Genomic DNA, 21,487 nt, shown 5'->3' on the forward strand with positions numbered 1-21,487 from the left:
AAAAATAACATTAAAAGTAAGTGAGTTACGCTCAAAATATTGTTGGTTTTTGGTTAAAAAATTGCGAAGATCACCCCCTAATTAGCATCACAAATAAATTTTATCATTACCACTTGAAAAGTTACTTTGCTTATGTATTATTTATATAATCTGTAAGTTTCATCGGTTCAAAGTGCTTATTTTTGAAAAAGCTGTAGTTAAAATGGCTTGAACGAGTAACTAATCACGAGTTTAGGCAAATTTTGAACAGCCTTAGCATAACCAATTTTTGTCTAACAAGAAAACAAAAATCCAAAAATATTCAGAAAAGCAAAACGAACATTTTATTACTCTTTGAGATTTTTGGTATTACTAATAATTTTTAAGTTAATTCCATAAAAAATTCCATTTTTTCCAAAATAAAAAAAATGTTGTATTTTAAACCCAATTTTTTTTCAAAAATGAGCATTTTGAACCAATGAAACTTATAGATAATATAAACAATACATATAGTCCTGTCGCCAGGGGGGGTACAACGGCCTCCTTAATTCAGATGGACTTACCCAAGTTTTTTTTATATATTTTGACCCGTAGAATACGAATTTTTTGGGTAACAGTTGATCCGGATGTCGATAAGATTGTTATAGACAAAGAACTTGAGGAATTACATAACAGCGATTTCTCGCAAAACAAAACATGTTTTTGTATTTTTTGGGTCATTTTAAGCAAAAAATATTCCTACAAGTTTTTTCGTAGAATGCATATTTTACGAGATAACCGCGGTTGAACTTTCAAAAAATCTAAAAATTGCAATTTTTGAATCCGAATAACTTTTGATTAAAAAATAAAGTAGCAATTCTGCTTACCGCATTTGAAAGTTTTAAGTCAAATTATATCGGTTTTGATTATTTGAATTGTTAAAAATTATTTTTTTTTATTGTTAAACAAAGCTATAAACACATAGTGTTTCCCGTGCCTAATACATGCGTTTTAACGCATGCTACGTAGAAATTGCCTCGCTTGCACTTGTAGCTACTGTACCTACTCGTTCTTTTTTAAATGAGAAATCATTGAAAAACATCACTCACGCACTAGGTTTTTATAGCTTTGTTTAACAATAAAATAATACATTTTTAGCAATGCAAATAATCAAAACCGATATAATTTGACTTAAACTTTCAAATGCGGTAAGCAGAATTGCTACTTTATTTTTTAATCAAAAGTTATTCGGGTTCAAAAATTGCAATTTTTCGATTTTTTGAATGTTCAACCGCGGTTATCTCGAAAACTATGCATCCTACGAAAAAACTTGTCAGAGCATTTTTCTGCCTAGAATGACCCAAAAAAATACAAAAAGATGTTTTGTTTTGCGAGAAATCACTGTTATGTAATTCCTCAAGTTCTTTGTCTACAACAATCTTATCGACATCCGGATCAACTGTTACCCAAAAAATTCGTATTTTGCGGGTCAAAATATATAAGAAAAACTTGGGTAAGTCCATCTGAATTAAGGAGGCCGTTGTACCCCCCTGGCGATAGGACTAATAAGTAAAGTCACTTGTGAAGCAGTAACGATTAATTTTATTTGGGAAGCTAATTAGGGGGTGATTTTCGCGATTTTTTAGCAAAAAATAAAAAAGGCCAGCAATATTTTGAGCGTAACTCACTTACTTTTATTGTTGGAAGTTTTTTTTTTTTAAATACAAAAATGAACCTTTTTTTAACACTTTAAAAAAGTTGTAATGAATTTTCCCCGAAAAGAGCTCCGCTTTTGCGATATATCAAATTGAAATATTCGATTTGGAATTTGACGAAGAAGAACCTACTTTTCATTAGCTACAACTCTGCTTCTACTGGATCTACAGACCTCATGCATACACCATTTTTTTTTTCAATTTTTTATGTTATTATAAGAATATTTTTTTCGCTAAAATACTTACTTTTTGGGTTATCTGCGAAAAACCGTTAAAACATGTTATTTTTTTGTTAGAAATGAACATATTCACTCGCAAATAACGAATATTAAGTTAGTGAAAAAACCCTATAGAACAAAAGTTACTTAGAATTAGCCATTTGATACAATTTCGGACTTATTTTGAACGTATATTTTTTCACCCCCGAGAAACTATTTTTCACCCCGTATTTCCCAATTTTTGTAAAATCGAGGGGATGTAGAATTGCAAACTTTTTCTTATATAATAATAGACAATTTCAACTACCTATTTCCAAATTTTCATCCTTCCTTTATTTTTTTGAGGTTTTCATAAAATTTGGTGTTCCCTGATCGGGCTATACTCACCCGCTTGACTCTCATAATCGCGGTTCACTTTACTCTCAATTCTACATAGCAAATGTATGTACAGTCGGAAAAATGAAAGAATACCCATGAACGAACATATAAAACACGCTGTATTTTCCTGTCACCGTGTCACAAAGAAAATTGTCCAACGCAAGTACATGTAATAATAATTCTTACATGTACTTGCGCTGGAAAATTTTTTGTGTGACACGGCGACAGGAAAATACAGCGTGTTTTATATGTTCGTTCATGGGTATTCTTTCATTTTTCCTACTGTATGTATGTTTTTTAGTAAACCCAGTAATAATTATATTTAATGGTGATTGTGTTAAATAATAAAATAATTATCCCACACGTTTATTAATCATTTCAACAGTGATTTACACCTTGCTTCGTCTCGACAAAGATTATATCAGAGTCTACATTATCAACCACTACAGAAGCTGGTTCCCGTCTTGTGTGAAGGAAAAGAGATATTCACCAATTTAACAACTGGTGAAGCGTTCTGCACAGCAGCCAAAAATACATAAAGAATACTTGGGTTTGCCCATCAGAATTGAAAAGGCCACGGTGACCTAACTGGCGCCGTAAATTATCGCCCGTGTGGCCTAAGCCTTAGCGAAAGGCCACACGGGCGATAATTTACGGCGCCTTAAGAGCAGTAAACCCATTGGTTGACTAACTCCTCCACCAATTGTAGATGAAATAGGAGTTAGTCAACCAATGCCTCGTCAGGTTTTACTGCTCTTACGGCGCCGTAAATTATCGCCCGTGTGGCCTTAGCCTTAGCGAAAGGCCACACGGGTGATAATTTACGGCGCCGTAAGAGCAGTAAACCCCTTGGTTGACTAACTTCTCCACCAATTGTAGATGAAATAGGAGTTAGTCAACCAATGCCTCGTCAGGTTTACTGCTCTTACGGCGCCGTAAATTATCGCCAGTGTGGCCTTAGCCTTAGCTAAAGGCCATACGGGCGATAATTTGATAATTTACGGCGCCGTAAGAGCAGTGAACCCATTGGTTAACTAACACCTCCACCAATTGTAGATGAAATAGGAGTTAGTCAACCAATGCCTCGTCAGGTTTACTGCTCTTACGGCGCCGTAAATTATCGCCCGTGTAGCTTTAGCCTTAGCGAAAGGCCACACGGGGCGATAATTTTACGGCGCCGTAAGAGCAGTAAACCCCTTGGTTGACTAACTCCTCCACCAATTGTAGATGAAATAGGAGTTAGTCAACCAATGCCTCGTCAGGTTTACTGCTCTTACGGCGCCGTAAATTATCGCCCGTGTGGCCTTAGCCTTACTAACAATTTACATACCTAGTTCTTTTATTCACTTACTCATGTTACTTCTTCGTTGTAGATAAAGATGTATATGTTTATGTGAGCTCCACACTCTCGCCGAAGTCGATCGAGGTTCAACAAGTACGAGAGTGTAGACGGTCACCTTGTGTAACTTTGCCTCACTTCGTTCTACTTCCATCCTCTGTCGGTCTGGCGCGTCCGAGTCAAAGGGATCTTTGTCGGTATCGCAACCGCTTTTTGTCGATATCGCACTTCCTCGCGAAGTAGAACGAGTGTGTAGAGAGGTACTTCGGACTTCGGTCAACTTTGTCGAAGTAATTTCGCCGAGAGTGTGGAGCCCGCTTTATTCTTACATTTAATATCATTAGTATGATAAAATCTGCGTTTTATTACGCAGTTATTTTAAGAAATATTTATATATGCAGGTTAACGTTACCGTCGTAAAATTCTGTGGTTTTATTGCTCTGTTGGGAATATTTTAGTTGGTCCGGTCTTTATTTATTCAATCATGTAATATTAATTTTTTAACGTTTGTAAAAAAGATATATCCTTAACTAAGTCTGTTACATTCCTTCGTATATTTGTCATTTTTGTTTAGATTGTATACAACAAAATATGCCTTATAAAGAAATAACAATTGAGGAAGTGTACGCAAGGGATAGTAAATTGAAGAAGGAAGACGTCACTGCATTATTGGAATGGAAGGATAAACAATATCACTTACCAGAAATTACAGGTATGTGTGATTTTTTAAAATAAAGCTAATAATTATATATCTTACCGGAGGGACCGCAGACGTTCGGATACGATTAGTGTCTCTTTGTAAAGACAATGAAGTCGACTTTTTAAAGTAACAAGGGATTTACTCAATATACACTACACTAGGTATCTGATCGTAAAATCCGGTAATATCGAAATGCCTCCCACTGTATCAGGTAAATATTTTCATACATGAAATGCCTCCCAGGTACAGTCTAAATGCCTCCGTTTCGTTATTCATTTAGGCTGATATTTTGTCTATTTAATCTCTGTATAATGAGACAATGTTGCCAAATCATAATTTAAATAGGTACTATCTATCTATTTTGATTTATAAAAAATGGACATTATATTCCTCTTGTATTTTGTTTACTTCAAGATAAAAAGTCATCTTCATAATATATTATCTCGCTTATATATATATATCATATACGAATGTTTTAAAATTAATTGTCCTGTATCCCCTAAAGTAATATCTTCAGACTTTAAAATTTCCATTCATAATAGTATCCATATGGCATTTCCTGAAGCAGATTGAGATCTGGGCTTACCTCCAGAATACCAGAAAAAAGGTGTTGACTTAACTGAAATTGCGATTTTTTTTATTGATATTTTTTGTATTTCATTCTTACATCCTGAAGATGTGAGCGATTTTTTTGCTATAGATTTGGCAGAAATTAAACCAGTCGATGAAAGAGTCACCCAGTTTTGTGATTATCTTGTTGATAATTAGGTACATATCTGAAAATTCGACATTTCCTCCACATCTTTGGGCTGAGCACTCTTCATCCTTACAAAGAACCACAAACCCATGCGAAAGTTTTTATTCCAAGTATAATTCTTCTTTCTGCTGCCCTCATCCTAACATTAATAATTTTATTGATATAATTTTACAATTTCAAATAAAAACCTACATTAAAATGAATTCTGTTTCTACACCAAACAAAATTGTTGCGGAAAGTAAAGCAAAAATAAATTTTCTAAATGAAAACATTTTAGAATTAAGAGAATGTAAAATAAATAGATTAGAGTTTGTCAAAGTAGTACCTATCATATAAATTTAGGAAAAATGTTTTGTAACTTTATATTTCTATACACATTTTGTAATATTTTCCAAATAAGTTTTTTGTGATGTTATTTTTAATAATTTTATAAAATACTTTTTATGTTTTTGTATTTTTTGTCAAATTATTAATAACAAAAAATAATGGTTATTGTATTATAATGGTTATAAAAATAATTACATATGTATAAGCTAGTTGAAATTTATAAATACTGCCTAGTGTTAATAATGTTTAATACATATAGGTTGAAAATAAAATAAATTAAATAACAGAATACCAATTTTACCAAAAATGTACAAAGGGACGAAGATGTGGCACCGTAATATATATAATAATATTATTTTATTTTTATATTATATTATAAAAAATCGTTAAAAGTATAAAACCTTGAAAAACCATAATCCATTTAAAAAAAAAGTCGTACAACGTTATACAGTAGACCATTTTAAAGATAATTTGATGATTTCTATTCCTATTACGTGTACCATTGCATATACCTAAAGTTACGTAGAAAAAAGTTACAGAGCAATATTTGCGAAATAACAAGGAAAATTGCCCAAAATTGCTGTGAGTGGCGAACTTTGAAAAATCATATTTCGAAAACTGTAAATCCTAATTACCTCTACTAAACAACATTTTAAAGAAGAAATATGTAGGTTTTTTTTCTGTAAAGCAATATCTATACCTATATCCTCGTGGACAAAAGTTATGGGACAAAAAACAAAATTTCTTTCTTTTGGGTTTCTTTGTGCTTCCTTCACATAAAGATTAGAAGCATGTAATTTATTTAGAGCTTGGGAGGCAATTCATATATGACCATTTTAGCGACAGGTAAGAAACCCTTCTTCGGGAGGCATTTCATATGCGCCCGTAAAATCAACTGTACCATGCTAATGGCCATTAATTGTCGAGGCATTAAGTTAAATAACAAAAAATTTAAAATAAAAATGTATACCATTTTTATTCAGTTGCAATGCGAAGCCAAAACTGTCTTAATTCTTACTTAGTTCATAGAGCGCAACCAGCACTCTAATCGACGATTTCACCTCTTATTAGAGGCTCATCAGAGAATGAATAGGTTGCTATCTCTGAACTAAGCTTATATTATACAGTCTATTAGTCCCCGCATTGCAACTAATACGGGGCATTCACGCTCTGATTTGTAGTACCACTAGTGGTACGACAAGAGAGAGAGAGAGTGATACTACTTTGTGGTCCCTCTAGTCGTACTACAACACCATTCACCACCCAACATTTTATCTTTCTAGCCGCTAAAAAAGGTCTTACCTTTCAGCCATCTGTTTTCACGGTGGTGTACACTAAAAAATGTATCCAGTAAAGTCTATGCAAAATATAATTCGGAGGATTTGGGTACATAAGTTGAGGTTTCATAATTATTAAGCATGCCATAAGTTTCGTTTCTCTATCATTTGTCTAGGGCTGATATGAACTAATTAATTTTTACGACTCTTGTAATTTTTATGACTTTTTAAGACGTACGGTAATTATATTCTATTTTAGTAAACTAAACTGGAGCTGAGATTTGCATTTAAAAATGAATAGTAAATTTGCATAAGATGCCAAAAGAAAATAGTTTTAGATTAATAAGAAATTGGTCTTTATGTACAGAAAGGAAAATGATTGGTCCCAACAAAAAGTAGATAATTAATAATCGTGTATTTTAATAAGGGTAATTTTTGTGACAGTTTATTTTCTATTAAATATTTGCAAAATAGGAATGTTTGCGTAAAGAAACTTGTAGACATCCCATACGTAATATACTGCGAGGCATAAGTTAGGGATATAGAAAATTTATGCTCATTTTCATAGTTGATTTTTTCGTGAACGGATTAACGGATCCCGCTAATTTTTTTTTACTATTTTAGATATTTCTTTAGTATTGTTTCGCTATAACTTTTTCCATGCGTCACGATTCATTTTAAAAAAAATTAAGTCAAAACGTAAAGTGAAACGTACGCCGATGTGTGTAGTATAATATACATAGTATACAGTATACAAAATGTATATACATATCGACGTTATGTTTTGACTTAATTTGTTTGAAAAAGAATCGTGACGCATGGGAAAAGTTATAGCGGACGAACAATATTATCACAGTTGTGCAAAGATTTACTCAAACTTCTTTTTTGTACTTATACTGGGTGGAGGAAAAGAAATGTTTTTCTTATGTTAAGTTTGAAACATCCTGTAGAGAGGACGAGGTACAATAATGCATCGGAATCGTATTATAGCCTTATGTTTGGTGAAATTTTTTTTGAATGTGCCTGATATCTTTAGAAACAAATAAAATAGACGGTTTTGTATTTTAACTTGTGTTTTAACCGAAACTAAAGTTTTGAGACACCCTTTAGGGAGGAAGAGGTAAAATGGTGGTTATGCATCGATACTATGTTGTAGTCTCATCTTTTGTGAATCATTTATTTTTTAAATTTTTCTGATATCTTTAATAACAAAGAAACTAGACCGTTTTACTATTTAATATGTGTTTTAACTGACGACTGCGATACGTGAGGAGGTCACGTCTTATCATACCACTAAGACGACATTATTTCCTATATATAGTGCGAAAGAAAAAGAGTGTTCAAAGAAAAAGAATATGTGTAATGTAACTCTCGATATTTAAAGAGCCTCCAGGTAGACACCGAATCCGTATTACTTTCAGGGAAATTCCACCCCAAAACATCATAGAGCCTCTATTAAACAATCTCGTCTCTCTTAAGTTGTGCTGTGCATACCACTTAGCTGATCGACAATCGTTTACGTTATGTGCCTTTCTGTTTTTAAAGTTTTGTTAACTGTTATTTGTTAGTGTTAATTTAGTTTTGTTTCAGTAAAAATACATGGTAAGGAGTAAAACCACCTATTTTCTTTGTTATTTTCTTTATCTTTAGAAAGCTAAAGATATCAGGGAGATTCAAAAAAAACATAAGACTACAATACGATTCCGATCTATACACAGATTTGTACCTCGTTCTCTCTACCGGGTGTTTCAAACTTAACATAAGAAAAACATTACTTTTCTTCCACCCGGTATAAGTACAAAACAGAAGTTTAATTAAATTTTTGCACAACTGTGTAAATACTAAAGAAATATCTAAGATAATAAAAGCAAAAATTAGCGAAATCCGTTAATCTGTTCACGAAAAAATAAACTATAAAAATGATCATACATTTTCTATATCCTTAACTTATGACTCTCAGTGTAGTGGAAATTTTTAATCCAACATCCAACATCGGCATTCACGCTCCAACTTTCTTTGTAATACCGCTAGTCGTACCAGTAGTGGTATTACTAGTAGTACTACAACCCATTCACGGTCTGATTTTAGATCCAACATATCACTTTCTCTCTCTTGTCGTACCACTAGTAATACTACAAATCAGATCATGAATGAGGCCCTTTAGATCCAACATATCACTTTCTCTCTCTTGTCGTACCAGTAGTAATACTACAAATCAGATCATGAATGAGGCCCTTAACGTGATGGTAGTAGGTGCCTAGCGGCATCTGATAATATTCATCATTTTCCTGATAACACCTCCACGGCTTCTATGTACAAATTGCAGGCCAGGTAGATGCTGAAGCAAAGAAAACACGAGGGAACTCTAATAAGAGGCGAAATCCTCGATTAGAGTGCTGGTTGCGCTCTCTGAACTAAGTAAAAATTAAGACAGTTTTGGCTTCGCATTGCAACTGATTATAAATGGTATACATTTTTATTTTCTATTAATATTACTCCTATTGGGTAACATATGTCCATTTTCCGTTGGAATTTATCACGCTGAACAATAGCTATTTGTATAACAAGGGAGGAAAGTGCTACTTTTCCTCCCGAGAATGAAGTTTACTGTAATCATTCAAGGGAGTAAAAGGCACTTTACTCCCATGTTATACATATGGTTTTTCCACCTTCCTCAAATAACAAGTCATTTTTTCATTCTTACTTAATTTATTTATGTAACTAACCAACAAAATTTATTAAAACTAAAACTAACAAGTAGGTACAATATAACTGTCAACTGTCAAATATAAGTCAAATTATTAATGTAAACATTATTAAATCAAAATAACAATTTACTGTTTTTTACCATTCTGAAAAATACAGGGTGTTTTATAAATAAACGTTAAAATGTATAGATACTTACATAATAGAAATAGATATTGTACAGGGCGTCAATAAGTTATATTTCATGAATGAAATACCATGCCGTCACTTTTACTTTTCCTCCCTAGGGAGGAAAAGTACAACTTTGCTCCCTACAATCAGGTCCGGAAAAGTATACTTTCGGTAGAGGTAGGTGGAAAACGGTTGTGAATTGCAAATTTTAGAATTCCCTCGTGTTTTCTTTGCTTCAGCATCCATCTGGCTTGCAATTGTTAGAAGCCGTGGAGGTGTTACCAGGAAAATGGTCCAATAAGTTTTCAATTTGATATTATTTTAAATATTTTTAAATATTTTATTAGGTTGAAAACTTTGACTTTAAAACAAATATTGATATTTTTGTGCTGAATTGTAGTATGTATCACTTTATTGTCTATAAATATTTTCCACGTAGTATGTAAATTTAATATTATGTTACGCTAATAGCAAAACAAATCAAAAGAAATAGGATTAAAAATAAATCTAGCAAAAACTAAATATCTCACCAAAGAATCTCTAGCTATAACTGCAAATTCTCGTATAACTCTGAACAAATAATATACAGGGTGATTGATTAGTAGGGTAAAGCTCAATAGCTCAGCTATAGTAATAGATAGCAATAAAAGTTAATAACAAAAGTTTGAGCCACCTTTGAGCTTCACATTACAAAATTAGTTAGAATATTACAGGGTGTTCGATAACACATTGGCAGACCTAACTTTTGTTTTTTTTTTAAATGGAACACCCTAAATTTTATTTTATATTCGAAATCCTGTTAACTTCTCCATCAAACTCTCTTCTGAGTTACAAATCCTTCCCGTCATCCAAGAGGAAGTGACTGAAAATGATGGTTTCAAACTGGTGTCATATAAAAAAAGAAAACAAAACAGAAGACCAAGTCCCAAGAAAGGCATTAACACTGATAACCTATCAAAGGTTGTAGCACCTACTCCAATTAAATCATGGGTATTTATATCAGGTTTTACTCCTGAAACTGAAGCAACTGATGTTTTCAACTTTCTCAAAAAATATGAGCTTGACCAGGACTGTGTGTGTGAGAAGATGGTTACCAAAAAGAACCACCTATATAGCTCTTTTAAGGTAGGAGTTCCTGAGATAAACAATGATGCCATAATGTCATCTGATTTATGGCCACTGGGAACTAACATAAACCATTTTCTCCATGTTCAACGCCCTCGATCCTCAGTGAATCCGCTGAAGAAAACCGTGGTGCAGTAAATGTTCCTGTACATAATAATAATAATAAAGGTATTTTAGGAAATTTTAAGAAAGCAAAAAAAACTATTTTACACTGTAATATACAATGTTTGCGTACCTCCTTCTTAGATCTGGAGGTCCTCCTCAATGAAGTATCAGCAGATTGCTTATGTATAAATGAACACTGGCTAGTATCTGAGGAACTATTTTCAATTAAAATTAAGAACTACAGAATGATTTCTGGCTTTGCAAGGACTGTGGGCTCTCATGGGGGTGTAAGTATATATATTAAAGAAACCTTTGATTCTGTTTCATTAAATCTTGAAAGTTTGTCTCTTGAAAAACATTGTGAAATAACAGGTGTACATTTGGTAAAATTTGATATTCAACTTGTCACTGTGTATCGTACCCCAGATGGTGATTTAAATCAATTCTTCAATACAATGTCAAAAGTTTTCAAAAAGTTAAATACAAATAAACCTCTTATTATAACAGGGGATTTCAATGTGCACTTCAATGAAAGGGATATTGCAGCCCTGGATCTGTGCAATTTCTTTAGATCCTATAACCTCAAAAAATCAATAAAATTTAACACCCGTTATAATAGATGTCTTGATAACATATTTACAGATATTAATAGTACCATGTTGCAATCCGAAGCTGTTGATCTTTCACACACTTCAGACCACAAAGGCATATTGTTTAAATGTGAAGTGTCCCAAACTACTTCTAAATCTAGAATAAGCTACAGGCCCATTACAGAGATGGGACTGGCCTCTTTAAATAACAATCTTTGCTTACAAAATTTTGAATTTATTGATAATGAATGTATTGATGTGGACTCAAGGTTTAAAATGTTTATCGATATTTTAACGCAGGCAATAAATCTGTCTTTTCCTGAAAAATCTAGGCTTGTTGAGCAAGGTAAACAATGTAAAAAAATTCTTGGTTTAATGATGATTTGAAACTTATGAGGGAGAAACTACAATTTTTGACATCTTTAAATAAAAGTGACCCCGTTTTAGTGACAAAGAAAACACTCTCAGAATATAGGAAAAAATACAGACATGCTATACATAAGGCAAAGATTAAATCTAATGATGATTTTATATTAAACTCTAACAACCGTCAACAGGCTATGTGGTCCCTAATAAACTCAAGATGTAAGAATTTACCAATAAAAAATTCATCACTCAATGCAAATAGTTTTAATGATTTCTTCTGTGGTATTGCTGAAAATGTAATAAATACACTTAATCATACTGACCAATCATTCAATACATACCTTAGTTTTATACCACATGCTCCTTCATTCGCCTCTAATCATTGCTCCTTCAGATTTGAGCCAACAAATTTGGAGGAAGTTGTAAAAGCAATTGAAGAATTAAAAAATAGCCAGAGCAAGAACCCGGATGGAATGAACACAAAAATAATCAAGGCAATTAAACACAACATTAGCTTACCTTTAACTAAACTAATAAACTACTCAATTTCATCCTGCATTTTTCCTTTAGTGTTTAAAACTGCGAAAGTCATACCTCTCTTTAAACGTAAAGGTTCGGCTGATGATCATAATAACTTTCGTCCAATTTCTCTTTTGCCAATTCTTTCCAAAGTGTTTGAGAGAATCCTAAAGAAGCAGATCAATGACTATTTTGAATCTAATCGGCTTTTTGCAGTGCAGCAATTTGTATTTAGAAAAAATAAAACAACAACACTTGCTATCGATCATTTTACAGGCAGTATTTTGGAAGGATTTGAAAACTTTCTTGATACCCTTGCCTCGTTCCTTGATCTTACTAAAGCTTTTGATTGTGTCACTCATAGTATTCTTCTTAAAAAATTACATGCCTATAATTTTCATCCTATGTCTATTCAATTGATTGAGTCTTATCTATCAGATAGATTTCAATATGTGTTTTTTAACCAGCTCAAATCTGATAAAAAACCTTTGATGTATGGAGTGCCTCAAGGCTCAAGGTTCTAGGTCCAATATTATTTCTCATTTATATAAATGACTTGGGATTTTCACAAGAGGGCCCGGTAAGCACAGTCCTATTTGCTGATGATACTACATGCTATCAAAGTTACCACCCTTCCCAAATCAGTGATATTGATCTTGAGACCACAGAGAGCAATTTGTTCCAATGGTTTTTGGCAAATCGTCTCTCTCTCAATAACTCAAAATCACAAACAGTGAACTTTACCCTAAGACATAACACCATTACACATCCCATTTTAACAGATTGTTCACAGGAAGCTAAATTTCTTGGTGTTTATCTTGATCAGGGACTCACTTGGGAACGGCACATACTGAAACTTTCCCAAAAGCTCTCAAGCCAACTCTTTTTATTTAGAAACCTATCTAAGGTTACCTCCCTTCAAACCCTTCTTACATCATATCACAGCAACTTTCACTCACGACTAACTTACGCAATCCTTTCCTGGGGACACTCTTGCCATATAGATAAGGTGTTTGGTCAGCAGAGAAAGTGTATTCGCATAATCACAGGTCAGGGTTATCGGGACGATTGTAGGCAGTCTTTCAGAAACCTGAGGATTCTCACACTACCTTCTGTGTACATTATGCAGTGCCTGTTGTATGTTCATCAAAATGTAGATCTGTATAAAACACAACAGCATACTTATCAGACTAGAAATCATGATGCCCTTGTACCAGACTTCAGTCGACTTGAGAGGACCAGAAATGGAACCAGATACCTAGCATTGAAATTTTATAACTGTATACCAATATCTATTAAAAGTCTTGATTTTAACCAATTTAAGAGACAAATTAAAAATTATCTTCTGATGGGTGCTTTCTACTCATTTGAGGAGTACTTCAGATCTAAATTTTGTTTTGTCCTGTAAATTAATTAGTGTTTAGTTTTTAAATTTTAGTAATAGGTTTTTTTTTACTGAAGTACTGTCAACTTTTAATGTAATTTTAGACAATTTTAATTATTGCTGACCTGTAAAAGTACATTTGTACATTATTACCAATAAATACTCTACTCTACTCTACATCACAAAAATATAAAGGTTTGTAATGTTATACAGGGTATTTACAAAGTTATAACCAATTTTGTATGAAAATCGTAACAAGTTCAACTCCCTGTATAAATAAAAATAAGCACAACAGCAATGGTTTATTAATGCCATATTTTTTATTTATTATCAAAATTTTTAAGAATTATTGATATTGCTAAATTTCTTTATATCAAATACAGGGTGAGTCAAATCGCAAGTACATTATTTTCTCAGTAATGTTAAACAGAACACCCTGTATTTTATATCATTATTGAAAAGTAACATTAACGTACTTTAATTTTTATATAACATTCCCCATGCCCAAATTTATTAGTTTTCGAGATATTTTCATTTTTCAGAGCAAATTATTTTAGGTGTTTAAATTTATCTAAATTTTAAGTAAGCCATGACTGAATTGACAATCGAAGATTACCGATTATCAATCCGGTAATCAATGTAACACTGTAGCAAATAAAGATTTAAAAATAATTTATTAGTAATACATTTGACAAACAAAAACACAACCAATACATGCAACATTTTTAAAACAACTAAAAAGTATCTTTTTATGTAAATGCAACAAATAAACAGAAAATTAGTAATAAATTTTACAAAAAACACACAAACACAAAATACAATATTTTGTGAAGACAATTAAACACTATTTTTGTATGTAAATGTAACAATGTAATAAATAAAAAACGAAACATAATTTATCAGTAATACATTTTGCAAAAAAAACATGTTTGAAAAAATTAGAAGCTACCTTTAATAAAATATTTTTAATATTTAATTACATAAGGTGTTCAAAATTATCTCCTAACACATTTATGTACGCCTAAAAACGATCATTGAATGAGCTACTTACTCTACGGAGCATTTGTAAATTAACACATCGAAATACACTTTATATTCTATTTTTCATCTCATCCCTTGTTGTTGGAGGTATTTTATAAACTTCATTATTAACGTAACCCCAAAAAAATCAGTCCAGTTTATTAAATTCTGGTGATTTGGGTGGCCACGCTACTGGTCCATTGAAAAATGAGAATATCTCGAAAACTAATAAATTTAGACATAGGGAATGTTATCTAAAAATTAAAGTACGGTAATGGTACTTTTCAATAGTGATATAAAATACAGGGTGTTGTATTTAAAATTACTGAGAAAATAATGTACTTGCGTTTTGACTCACCCTGTATTTGATATAAAGAAAATTAGCAATATCGACCATTCTTGAAAATTTTGACAATACGTTAAAAAATATGGCATTAATAAACCATTGTTGTTTTGCTTATTTTTATTTATACAGAACTGAGTTGAACTTGTTACGATTTTCATATAAAATTGGTTATAACTTTGTAAATACCCTGTATAACATAACAAACCTTTATATTTTTGTGATGGAGAAGTTAACAGGATTTCGAATTTAAAATAAAATATAGGGTGTTCCGTTTAAAAAAACAAAACTTTGATCTGTCACTATGTTATCGAACACCCTGTAACATTCTAATTAATTTTGTAATGTGAAGATCAAAGTTGGCTACAATTTGTGTTATTAACTTTTATTGCTATCCATTACTATAACGGATCTACGGAACTTTACCCTACTAATCAATCACCCTGTAGAAAAAGTTGAGTCGTATATTATATACTTGGGACAAAAAACAGAACTGTCTAAGCTTAATTTAAATGCTGATTTAAATAGAAGATATTCCTTAGCATGGGCAGCGTTTGGTCGATTACAAACAGTATTTAAATCAAAGATACCATATACTTTAAAGGCAAAAACGTTCGGTCAGTACGTACTGCCAATTCTGACATACGGAACTGAAACTTGGGCTTTTAACAACAGCGCAGTCCACAAACTTCAAGTGACTCAGAGAGCTATGGAACGGAGAATGCTCAAAATTAAGCTGAGTGATAACAAGTCCAATGTAGAGATAAGAAGACGATCAGAAGTAACAGATGTAATCCAGAAGATTGCCATGTTAAAATGGAACTGTGCAGGACACATAGGAAGAATGGAAGACAACCGTTGGACAAAGCGAATTCTCGAGGGTAAGCAAAAGAAGTAGAGGCAGACCTCAAACAAGATGGACTGATGACTGAAGCGAATGACTGGCCACGAATGGATGCAAAAACAGCAAACAGATATGAATGGATACACCTAAGTGCTGTTTCACATTATAAGAATTTAAACGTGCGAGGGTTAGAACGCACGACGACATTCCAATGGTGGCTCATGTAATCATATGGAGCCGTTCTCACTAGACGGTGGTTGGAACGTTCGGTGAAGTCACCGTGTTTACGTCGTCCCTTGCTACAACAACAGACGGCAGCCATGCCGTCTTTACGCACTCATTAATATAGGGGACTTAATGCATCCTTTCATATGATACTGTCGAAGGTAGTTTCCTTGGTTGTTTGGTACAGCCGGTTCCTAAAAAAACTGATACGACTCTTAGTAAGATTTGATCATGTTGAGCAGTGTATTTGATTGATCTGACATTATATTTATTATGACAGACAAATAATAAAATAAACAAACAACAAACAACAAACAACTGATTACATATTATGTTAATTCATAAATTGTACTAATTATTAAGGTCTAAATGTTTATATTATTTTGAATTCCTATATTTTATAAAGAACATATAAATGATAGTTTTTACATCAAATAGATCACATAATTATTGTAAACATGGATTATACAACAAAACAAATTAATATTCAATTCAGCCCTGTAACTTATTAAAATAAATATTATAGAAGTTTTCAGGGACTTTCAGCCCTCGATAATAATGTAGTCTTTCATTTTGAGTTTAAATTTTTCAAAAATATTTATTAGTTTTCTCCGGATTCGAAAAAAAAATTAATACAATTAAAATACATTGAGAATTTTGACATGCGTCACAATTTTGCATTAACTCAATGTAAAATTCTAAACTGTTGAATTCCAGCTTCCCTAATTATTTGACATCAAATGACATTAGAAACTATTTGTAGAGGATTGAAATCTGTATTGAAAACAATTGTTAAAATTGGTCTACGTAATTAAACATATTCCAAAATTTTGTAAAAATGTAATACATTTCAGTTTTCAGCCCAAACTTAGGCCACACACAATGCAATATGTTCACATTTTTGAACTGTCAATATTTTTATTTTATCATCTATTGTTTAAAAACAATACAGTTGATAAGATACCCTCAGTTGCGAAGAAATTATTAATAATAAAGATTAATAATAAAGTCTAATAACCGTGGAACAGAACAATATATCTGACAAATTTTAAGATTTGGCAGTGACATTGACAGTATGTAAATATTAAGTATCTATCCTTCAAAATACACTGCTCAATTTTCTACAAAATACGCTTCAAGAGTCGTATCAGTTTTTTTTGGAACCAGGTGTACATCATTTTCATTTACACTTTGTGGCTGTTTGAAGTAGGTGCATATATTTTATATTATGATGTCTCAGATTGATAGTGAAATATTAATAACATTAATTGAAGCGAGACCTGTTCTTTGGGACAAAACAATAGAAATATATAAATATAGAAACTTGACGAGAAATGCTTGGAATGGTGTATGCCGTGCACTTAACAGTGAATTTGACGAATTAGTTGATAAAGAAAAAACACATTTGTAAGTACAGCAAAATTAATTATATGTTACTGATAACAACAGTAATTAAAATTGTTAAGTATATTATAATAATCATAGTTGCAATTAACGTTGAGTATAGAGGGTGTTCCATCAATATATGTGAATATAAAAATATATATATCCTATCTTTTTGCGTTTATAGGATGGACCCAATGAATTCGGTTCCTCTTATTTCTCTTTCTTCGACGATAAAGTAACCACAACGCTATAATTTGATTTCGCCCCATATAATATAACTAGACCTTTTATTCTACGAAATTATATTTAGTTTTATAGGGTAAACGACTCGGTAAAGACTGGAGCCGTCACGTCTTGTGTGAAATTATCTAAAAACAACATTTAAAACGAGGGGAACAACATTTAAAAATGAGTGGATGACGGAGGGTCTTTTAAATTCTGTACATGAAAAACATAGATTTTAATGTTGTGCTGAAGCTATTTCTTGTGGCATTTTTGTAATAAACTAGTCTAAATGGAAAATAAGTCACAATTTAACTAAAAAATGATTTTATTAACGTTTCGACGCCCAAATCGGATGTCGGAACGTTAATAAAATTATTTTTTTAGTTAAATTGTGGCTTATTTCCCATTTAGAATAGTTTATTACAAATATCTTAGTACAACAACGATTATAAAAACAGATTAAAACTTTTAATTAAAAACATAAGAAATAATAACTGACAAAATAGAAATTGCAAATGAATAAAATACGCACTACAGTACGTTAGGACAAAAGTATGGACAAAAAATACCCATTTGTAATGGTACATCGTAATGATACATATCAGTATATAAAATAATATGCCAAACAACACAGCAAAATATCTTCGTGCGACTCAATTCTTATTGTGTGAAAAGGACAAGTGCGTCAAAACTACCGCACGAGAAAACCCTCGCACGTTCAAAATTCTTATAATGTGAAACAGCACTGAGGGAGTCTTACATCCGACGATGTAAGCTGTTGTTGATGATGATGATGTAAATTCAAAGCGTCATACGTTGTATTTAATACGCCTTCTTGATTTGATTTCTACAGCCTTCCTGATTATTCTTGTACTGTATTATTTTTATCGCTACTATTTGATAACAGTATTCTAGGTCAATTTTATGTCCCGCCTTGTGTTTATGTTGAAACAGAGCTGAGGTGATTTGCTTGTTTCTTATATTTTTAGATTGTGTTCTTCTAGTTGAGTAGATGTTCATCGGTTGGTCTGTCTTATCCCATATTTACTAGGAAATGCTATACACCCATTGATTTTATAAAATAATATTATCTTTAAGGTTTCTTAAGGTTTATCTAATTATTTTTGTTTTGACTTTGTTATTAGGGTGTTGGCATCCGCTCGTATTTGTGAGGAATGATGTTAGAACCCGTTTTGGTATCTGTCTGTGTGGCTTGCCCACTTATTATATGGATAATCATCAAAGCGGTTTTAAACCTGATCAGTCAAAAATGGAGCAGATATTCGTATATTCTCAAAAAAACAAGTGAATTTGATATCGATACCTTCAATTTCTTAATATGGTAGGGGAGCAAAGTATGCTAAATGTGCAGTCACTCGAGCATTATGGGGACCTATTGGGTTGTGAAGAGTAGGTCCTAAAACCAAAAAAAGTTAAGTAAAGTTTTCCATTTTAGTGGGGACTTTCCATTTTTAATTTAATTTTTCATTTCCAACAATCGTTTTTTAGATTATAGCGCCATCTATCCATAATTCGAAAACATGTCTCGAATAAAAGTTACTTATTTTTACATAAGGAATCCAAATCTGCAATAAAAAATGGGGGCTCCTATTTAAGATTTTAAAGTAATTCCCCATCCCACCTCCCTGGGGGTCGTGTTTGGTGCCATTCGATAGATTTTTAAAAAATATTGAATAAATGTATTTTCCTACGTGGGAAGTCGTGTTTGTTATCATTCGATATATTTTTGAAAAATATTGAGAACGTATTTTTTAGTTTTCCAATCTGTCATTTGTTTCGCGAAATATTCGCTTTTTTCCTGTGAAACTTTGGGTCTCACCCATTTTCTTACGCCCCGCTCAAATCGTCAGATTTTTTAACTATACACTGTTTTGCATGTACCGGGTGTCCCAATAAGAATGGCTTTCGGCCATATCTCAGGAACCGTTTATAGTAGAGCTTTGAAATAAAAAATTTTATAACAAAAGTTGCCTCAGGACAAGCCTGGAAATTATTTTCATAATTGTGGGACCACCGCTAGAGGGCGTAATTGAATATCAAAAATTAAAAAATCTAAATTTAACAAAATTTTCCTAATGAAGGGGCACTGGAAATCCGATCGTCGTATTCTTCATAAAATTCTACGCATATTTGATTTGACAAGTTTAGGTCTACCTTTGGAAATAAGAGGTGGGGGTGAGTGGGAACCTTGTTATGAAAAACTGGCTGTGAGTCCGGTTCTGCTTAATCAAATTTTGCAAACTTGGTCTTGTTGAAGACAGATCTTTTTCGTCAATGTAAAAGTTATGATTTCGAACCACCTTACTGAGTAATATGCCAGCTAGAAGGCGGTATTTAATTTTTTTCAGAAATCTAGTGGTCCTTGGAAAATATTAAATACAAACATGCATTTTTAATACCATATTACAAAATTAGACAAAATTAGCAACAGAATAGCGAAAACCGCATGTTAATACCTTTTTTTTATCTCGAGATATCTTACAAAACGTGTAAATTTAAAAACATAACTGTTACTGTCACCGGTAAACGAAATAATTCATTAAAAGTAGTGTGCTATGGAAACAACAAAGAAACATTTTCCAGCTGTCAACGTATATTAGGTCTTTTCAACGCTTCTCATTTGTTTCGAGCCTCGTTCATATCGCGTATATTAATATTATACACGGATTATACGGCATATGACAGAGGCTCGAAACAAATGAGAAGCGTTGAAAAGCCCTATTACAAAGAAATAAAAACAACTATTTAGTGATGACATAAACGTTCAAATTTTTGCCCATCATTTTCGTTGCAAACATTTACTCTTTCAAGAGTAGATTGAACAGCAGTCTCAATTTCTGCTCTCGATATGCTTTGAATGGCGTTTAGTATTCTCTGGATAATGTATTCTAGAGTAGTATATGATGGGCAACAATTTGAATATTTAGGTCGTCACTAAGTAGTTCTTTTTGTTTTGTGTTATATTTAATTTTAATAGTATTGTTTCTCTTTATATTGTTGTTTTAATTAATTATATTTTTATACGTTGACATCAGGAAAATGTTATTTTGTTTTTTTTTCCACAGCACACTACTTTTCATTAACTTAGTTTACCGGTGATAGTAACAGTTATGTATATAATGTACACGTTTCTCGAGATCTCTTGAGATAGACAAAAGGTATCGACATGCGGTTTTCGCTATTCTATTGCTAATTTAATCTAATTTTATAAAGTATGATTAAAAATGCATACTTGTATTTAATACTTTCCAAAGAAAACTAGATTTCTGAAAAAAATTAAATAACGCCTCCCAGCTGGCTTATTACTTATTAGGATGGTTCAAAATTATCACGCTTACATTGAAAAAAAAAGATCTGTCTTCAACAAGACCCAGTTTTCAAAATTTGATTTAGCAGAACCGGACTTACAGCCATTTTTTCATAACAAGGTTCCCACTCACCCCCACCTCTTATTTGCAAAGGTAGAGTTAAACTTGTTAAATCAAATATGCGCAGAATTTGATGAAGAATACAATAATCGGATTTCCAGTGCCCCTTCATCTGGAAAATTTTGTAAAATTTAGATTTTTTTATTTTTGATATTCAATTACGCCCTCTAGCGGTGGACCCACAATTATGAAAATAATTTCCAGGCTTTTCCTGAGGCAACTTTTGTTATAAAATTTTTTATTTTAAAGCTCTACTATAAACCGTTCCTGAGATATGGCCGAGAGCCATTCTTATTGGGACACCCGGTACTTAACATACCTTATCTTAATCTAACGATTAGTTTCAGAGACACAAGTCAA

General features: G+C 32.3%; 1 protein-coding gene across 2 annotated transcripts in view; it reads left to right on the forward strand.

The window, feature by feature from the left end:
* The window catches only part of LOC126881964 (alpha-tocopherol transfer protein-like), a 96,043-nt gene that overhangs the window by 21,185 nt on the left and 53,371 nt on the right, over positions 1-21,487 (forward strand). For both annotated transcript variants that reach the window (XM_050646711.1, XM_050646712.1), the window contains one exon: positions 4,183-4,320. In XM_050646711.1, the coding sequence (XP_050502668.1) occupies positions 4,200-4,320 (121 nt within the window). In that variant the 5' untranslated portion in view covers positions 4,183-4,199. The remainder of the gene's footprint in view (positions 1-4,182; positions 4,321-21,487) is intronic.

The sequence above is a fragment of the Diabrotica virgifera genome, chromosome 3, assembly GCF_917563875.1.
Source record: "Diabrotica virgifera virgifera chromosome 3, PGI_DIABVI_V3a".
NCBI classification, from domain to species: Eukaryota; Metazoa; Arthropoda; class Insecta; order Coleoptera; family Chrysomelidae; genus Diabrotica; species Diabrotica virgifera.